Raw genomic sequence first — 6,967 nt, forward strand, 5'->3', positions numbered from 1 at the left:
TCCCCTATGCCTATTAAGATTGTAAACCCCATTGATGCATTGGATATTGAAGTTACTAGTAAAGAATCATTATAAAAACAATTCTCTTGTCGGGTGGTGGTGGCACATGCCTTTAATCCCAGGAGGCAGAGGCAGGCGGATCTTTGGGAGTTCGAGGCCAGCCTGGTCTACAAGAGCTAGTTCCGGGATGGGCACCAAAGCTACAAAGAAACCCTGTCTCGACAAACAAACAAACAAAAAACAAAAACAATTCTCTTGCTTGGTCTGGTCAATCATTGCTCTCTGGGGAGAAGGGCACAGAGTCCTCATAGATATTACTCAAAAAGAACCTGGAGCTGAAGTCCCCCAGCTCGTAACAGATGCCCAATTACTCAACACCTAACAACCCAATAATAAAACAAAAAGGTGGGAATGAAGGACTCCCTTTTTGTCTCCTTAAAAACCCACTACCGAAAAACAAAACAAAACAAACAAAAACCCAAACCCACCTGTTGCTACTGCTTCATGCTGTCTGGTCAATCCAGAGGCAGTGTCCATGCCCAGCTTGCCACTCCAGGTAATAAATGTCCTTTGTGCTGAGAACTTGGTGTCTGCGGGTGTCCTGTACTAACTCTGAGGGGTGGGAGTGGGTTCCAACTCCTTAAAATCACCTGTAAAAAAAATAAGCAGAAAGATATCAGAATTAAATGATATATACATTAAATGGACTTAGTAGATAGGTACAGAATATTTCCCTCATGGACCAGTGACTATGCATGCTACCTAACAGCCGATCATCAACCAACCCTAGTAAGAAAATACTAGTTGGTTTTTTTCCCACTCAATTCAGTGACTGTCCCTGAAGCACTGCTGTCCTAATCAACAACTTGAACTCTGATGCTACCAGCAAGGGTTCGACAGCAAGGGCTGCAGCTGGTGGGAACTCTGTTCCCTCATTCACCAGACCTCTCAAAACCACTAGGTGAAACTTTATCTAGATCTCTATCCCTCTCTAGAACTCAGGATCCAAAGGTTGAGGTGAGATTATGCTAGCTCGGAGAGGCTGAATCGCAAGTAGCTAACCTTCTCTCCTTGTTCACGTCTCCAGAAAACACCCCCAGACCTGCTCTGCTCCCACTTCAGAACACTCTCTATACCTGGTTCCTCCCCACCACCTCCTATCAGCTAGTTTCTGACTCAGTCTCCTGACCACAGGTTAATTTTATTTAATCAAACAAATGAACATGTTTTTGCATTGTGAACAAAAGCAGTAGGAAGAAATGTACCACACCTTAAAATAATAGTTCACAACAAGCAGGAGTTGGGCTGCTTTATATTTTTTACTTCAACTATGTGGTCTTGTGAACTTTAGATTGTTTTCTGGGGTTTTTCATCTTAAGGCTACTTTTATTCTTCAAAACTCTGTGGAAGCTAACATTTTTATTATGAATTAGTACAGCTTATGGAGGAATCATCCTTATAATAATTCAGAGGTAAAAATGCCCAGTAGAATGGGATGTTTCCAGGAGATAAATGTATTACAGTACAGGCAATGGGAATCTCCCCAAACCCATTCAACCATGTCAGATACCAGAGAAAGATACCAGTAGCAGTGTAAAGGCACAGCAGAAGCAAAAGACATTCTGGGGTCTGGTGTCTGGTGTCTGGTGTCTGGTGTCTGGGGTCTGGGGTCTGGGGTCTGGGGTCTGGGGTCTGGGGTCTGGGATCTCAGGGCCTTTCCTAATTGAGATTTACCCATCAGGAGGTTTCTTCCTGGTGGGCTGACACCTTGAACTTCAATTGCCACCTACTGCTTCTCTGACATGGCCACTGACATGAGTAGCACCATGACAGTGAATTGGGACCTTCCATATCAATCATCAATCTACATGCAAATTTGGTGGAGGAATGTTCTCCATTGAGGTTCCCTCTTCTAAAAGGACTCTAGTTTGTATCAAGTTGTCAATAAAACTAGTCAGTACTGGATCTAAACAGAGTTCTTAATAGAACAAATAAAAATGGTTGAGAAATAGCTCAAAAAGTTTTTATCATTCTTAGAAGTTAGGGAAATGCTAAGACAATTCTGAGATTTCATCTCACCCTAGTCAGAATAACTAAGACCAACAAAACACCTGACAGGAAACTCTGGTTTGGGGAGAAGAGGAACTCTTATTTACCATTAGTAGGTTTGTAAAATTGTACAGCCACTTCATAATTCAGTATGAAAAGTATCAAAAAACTAAACTAAATTTACCAAATGATCCAGCTATATTACTTCTTGGACTATGTCCAAGGGCTCAACACACTGGTCTGTTCCACAGATATTTGCTCAGCCTGTCCATTGCTACTCTATGCAATGGAAATGGAAGCAACCTGATGTCCTTCAACTGATGAAAATGTGGTACATATACACAGTGGGATATTATTTATCTGTGAAGAAAAATTAAATCATTAAATTTGCGGGTAAATGTATGGAACTAGAAAAGACTATATTAAATGAGATACTCAAGACACAGAGACAAATGCTGCATGTGACCTCTCTGTGATTCCTAGCTCCAAATCTTTGGATTTGAGTTATAACATGGAGTAACTATCTAAATCAGCAAATTACAAAGGAACCATAGGGGTTTTTAGAAGAGAATGGCAGAATACAGGTGATTTGAAGTGGGAAATGGAAACTTAGGTGAAGTATTCAACTGCAGAGGGTGGAGGATTGCCAATGTAAAAGAAAAAGGAGGAAAAAGGGACAGATCACACCTTGGTTTTTTGATAAAGCCTCAAGGAATCATATTATTTTATATTCACTTAAAATTATATATGATAGATGTAAGTGCATGTATATACACATATGTAAATAAAGGTATGCTAGTTGGGCTGAAAATGCTCCCTGAAACAACTAGGGATGAACCAAAACCCCAGTACCAGGCATGAGAAAACCCGGTTGGTCAGAGTAGTCCAAGTTATTCCCAAAACAATACACAGCAAATGGAGACCATCATAAAAACCCACAATCTGATGCAATGCACAGATCAATGGATCCTAAGGCTCCCAGGCAGAGTCTGCATCAAAGACCCTGAAGACCCTCAGGAAACATCACAGAAGAAGAGACTATTAGGAGTATTCCTAAAAACAAGCCTCTCTGCCAACATAAATTATCCCAATCATACTGAATCAGACCAAATTAAAAGATATCTCAGTTTAATTGGATGCCTGTGTTCTCGGGGAGCTCAAGGGGGGAACAGAAAGCTGGTACATAAACCGAAGAGGAAGAGGGAAGACCCCATGTTTATTTTAAATAGACTGTGGAAGTGGTCTTGACCTTTCCTGGGGAGGGGTCAAGGTTTGTCGGGGCTCAGGGGAGGGGCCATCCAAAGATGGAGGCTGGAGGCTGGGATTGCATTCCAGATTCTTTGTATAAGGGGTAACAGGAAGCTGAGGTGATACTTATGAACAACATTTTAGGCTCTTTTTGGATAAAGGGGCATCTGTTCAAGTCTGGTTACTTTCTGCAGGCATGGGGCGACGTGGGGGAGGGGAGAGCTGGGTGTTGGTGGGTTCACACTCAGCAAGAGGTGCGGCTGGAGAGATAACTTGTTTACTCTCATCCCAGAGACATCAGGCTTCTGTTTCTTGAGGGAGATGAGAAGGCGGGTAACTAGGAGAAAAAATATTGTTATTACCCATCTTGCTTGTATCACCAAAGATGAATGTGTCAGCGTAAGGACAGATAGGCCCTTCATTGGTGGCATCTTGGAAAACCAGAGGGTGGAAGGTCCTAACTGCTGGACAGACCAAGTGTCCTGAGTAGGTGCCCGCTTGAGTCTGGAGAGATGGTACCAGCATGGATGTCCCTGGAGCTTGGCAGCTGAGGGGGTGGTGAGGATTACCGTGTGAGGTCCTGTCCATCGAGGTTCAAGAAACCTAGGAGTTAGCTGTTTGAGGAATACTTCATCCCCTGTGGAGAGCAGGGCAGGTTTAGGGGCATTAGTGTCCACTGGTGTGGGGACAGAGAGACAACTGTCAGCATGTGAATGAAGAAGGGACCTCAGAAGGGAGAGGTAGGGTAGATACCCCACTAGTGGAGGAGTATGGGCTGGGAGGTGATGGTTGAGGAAAAAGGGTCTGCCATAAAGGAGCTTGAAAGGGCTCAGACACGTAGGGGAATGTGGGGTGGCCCTGAGGCAAGTAAGGGCAATGGGGGGAAGGGAGGGCCAAGATAACCTGAGTTCAATGGAGAGCTTGATTAGCTGTTGTTTGATGAGTCCATTGGGCCTCTCCACCTTTCCAGAGGGTTGTGGATAGTAGGGGATGTGGAATTTCCAGGAGACGTTGAGAGCTTCTGACACAAGCTCCATGACCCTGGAAGTGAAGGCTGGCCCATTGTCCATCTGGATGGTCGGTGGGATGCCAAACCGAGGAATGACATGGTCCAGGAGTATCTGAGCCACCACATCTGCCGTTTCCCTGGAAGCTGGAAATGCTTCTATCCATCCTGTAGAAGTGTCCACAAGTGTTAAGAGATAATGGAGTTTTTTTTTTATGAGAAGGCATATGGGTGAAATCAACCTGCCAATCTTTGCCCTACAAAGCTGATGTAGAGACTGACGTATGTGAAGAGCCCCCTGTGGATTGGCATGGGCACACATCTGGCATGAGGAGTGATCCTGTAAAATACGATCTCGGATATGGGTGGGTCAAAGAAGGGCTCAAATAAGAGGAGCAAAGCTTTGGGGCCTATGTGTAAGGTCTGGTGGATGTCTGAAATGATTGACAATGCCTGGTCATGAGGAAGGATGAGATGGTTATTTAAACAGAACCATCCATCCTTTGTTTTTGTAGGCCCCCTTTTTTATGAGCTCGACCCTCTCTTTTGGTTGGTAATGGGGTTGATAGGAGGAAGTCAAGAACAAAATATGTTCTGTGGAATCAGAGGAGATGGAGGCCAGCCCCCGGGCCACTGAGTCAGCCTTGGCATTGCCTAAGGCCGCTGGGTCCTTGGAGGATTGGTGTTCCTGACAGGGAATAATGGCTACTTCTGCAGGGAGCTGGAGGGCCTCCAAGAGGTTGACTATAAGGGGTCTGTTAACTATGGGAGTGCCTCTGGTAGTAAGGAAGCCACTTTCCTTCCAGAGTGCAGAATGGGCATGGGCTATTAAAAAGGCATATTTAGAGTCAGTGTGGATATTAGCACGTTGGCCCTTGGCTATTTGGAGTGCCTAGTCAAGGCAATTAATTCGGCCTTTTGTGAGGAGGCTCCCATTGGCTTCAACTGTGTTAGTGGAAGTGACCACTGTATATGCTGCCTGGCTGTCGCTAGCTGTTGGGTTTAGACATTTCAATCACTGTGACTTTTCTCAGCTCAAGATTCTTTTGCAAGTAATGCTATGAGGACTCTGTGCCCTTCTCTCCAGAGAGCAAAGAGTCACTAGACCAAGCAAGAGAATTGTCTTTATAATGATTCATTATTAGTGGCTTCTATATCCAACACATTAAGAGAGCTCACACTCTTAGCTTGCATGTGAGAACCATGATAGGCAACACACAAACAATTCAATATCACAATTATTAAGCCTACTAATCCTAATACATTAAACCAATTCCTAATCTCCATTCGACTCATCATTATCTATAAAACACTTCTTAACCTTAATACAACTTATCAATTAACATTTCCTAATCTTACCAATTATCCATAAAATATCTCTTAACATTTCACACACTAAACACAAGTATTAATACACGTGTGCTCTTCTAATTATCATTCATGCATTAATCTCAGATTTACAAAGTTCCATACTTGAGTGTAAATAGCATTATACAACCTGATATCCTCTGTAAGGACTTTTCAGCTCTGAAAAGGACTTTTGGGTTTCTTCAGACCTAAAAAGGAGTTTTGGGTTTCTTCAGGCTGGATGCCCAACTGCACCGGGTGCTTGACCATGAAGCTCAACTCTTGACTGTGTAGGCTGTGTGGTCTGGCGATGTTCTGCTCCGGATGCTCTGCTGCAGGCACCACCACCCTACGTCCTGGTCCGAAGAAGCCCGTGGCCAGAGGGCTAAGGTGGCAGGCGGCGGCAGGCTTGGGTCGGGTGGCTGCGGTGGTGGCGTGGGGTGCAGGTGGCATGGTGGCCAAAGCTCGGTGTGCTGTGGTGACTGCGGCGACCACAACCATGGAGGCGGTACTTCCGCTCATCGCGGGCCACGGGCAGCAGCTCGGGTTGCGACTGAACTCCCACACGGTGGGTGCTCAGAGGATCTGTTCTCTGGAGGCTGGGCGGTCAGAGGATCTGCTCGCAGGAAGAGAATCTCACTATGAGGCTCAACAGCATGTTAGGGACATCGTGATGGTGAGATAACTGCCTGGCTTCTGCCTTTCTTTTTATGCCCATTCAAAACTGCCTCTTGTCAGATCCTTCAGATAGCCAGCCAGATGTCCTAGGCTATCAGTATCGACTGGACACAGAAGGGTGGGGTCCTTGTCGTGTGGCAAGATTACTTTTGTTACCAAGGTTACTGGATGCACCCTTCCCCTCCGGCAGAGCCACAGGGGTGTGGCAGCCTCCAAGTGGGCAAAATGATCTCTTAATATTTCTCCTTAATTTTTTACTTCACACAGTTTTCTTACTTAATTTCCTATTTTCTATATTATACTTATCCTTATAGCTTTCCTACTTTGCCTACACTACAGATACCTGTTTTTTACTTATTCAGAAGGATCTGTTTCCATGTTCATTACACTGGCAGTTTCCTGATTTATCTATAAGGGAACTTCCATCAGCAAACAGGGTGAGTTGGGGATCTGTGATTGGCTGGTCTAGAAGACCTGGCCAAGGTGAGGTTAAAGCCTTTAATTACAGCCTCTGGGCAAGAGTAGAGGAGGTGCCAGAGTGGGAGGGAGCAAGAAGAAAAGTTGCTGGAGTTTAGGGCAGGACTGGAGGCCAAAGTAATTTGGGGGTTTTCTAGAAACAGTAAGTAAAATACCTGGATT

General features: G+C 44.8%; 1 protein-coding gene across 3 annotated transcripts in view; it reads right to left on the reverse strand.

Annotated features, from left to right (window-relative positions):
- Nucleotides 1-494: 494 nt before the first annotated feature.
- LOC113455526 (protein NYNRIN-like) overlaps nt 495-6,967 on the reverse strand; it is a 17,578-nt gene continuing 11,105 nt past the window's right edge. The window contains exons 1-2 of one of the 3 annotated variants that reach the window (XM_026777345.1): nt 3,867-5,371; nt 495-650 (exon numbers count right to left, since the gene is read on the reverse strand). In XM_026777345.1, the coding sequence (XP_026633146.1) occupies nt 516-650; nt 3,867-4,625 (894 nt within the window). In that variant the 5' untranslated portion in view covers nt 4,626-5,371 and the 3' untranslated portion in view covers nt 495-515. Of the gene's footprint in view, nt 651-3,866; nt 5,372-5,430; nt 6,267-6,967 lie in introns of those variants that run through there. The other 2 variants (XM_026777348.1, XM_026777346.1) reach the window with 2 other exon arrangements.

This window comes from Microtus ochrogaster, unplaced genomic scaffold (genome assembly GCF_000317375.1).
Source record: "Microtus ochrogaster isolate Prairie Vole_2 unplaced genomic scaffold, MicOch1.0 UNK57, whole genome shotgun sequence".
Taxonomy (NCBI): Eukaryota; Metazoa; Chordata; class Mammalia; order Rodentia; family Cricetidae; genus Microtus; species Microtus ochrogaster.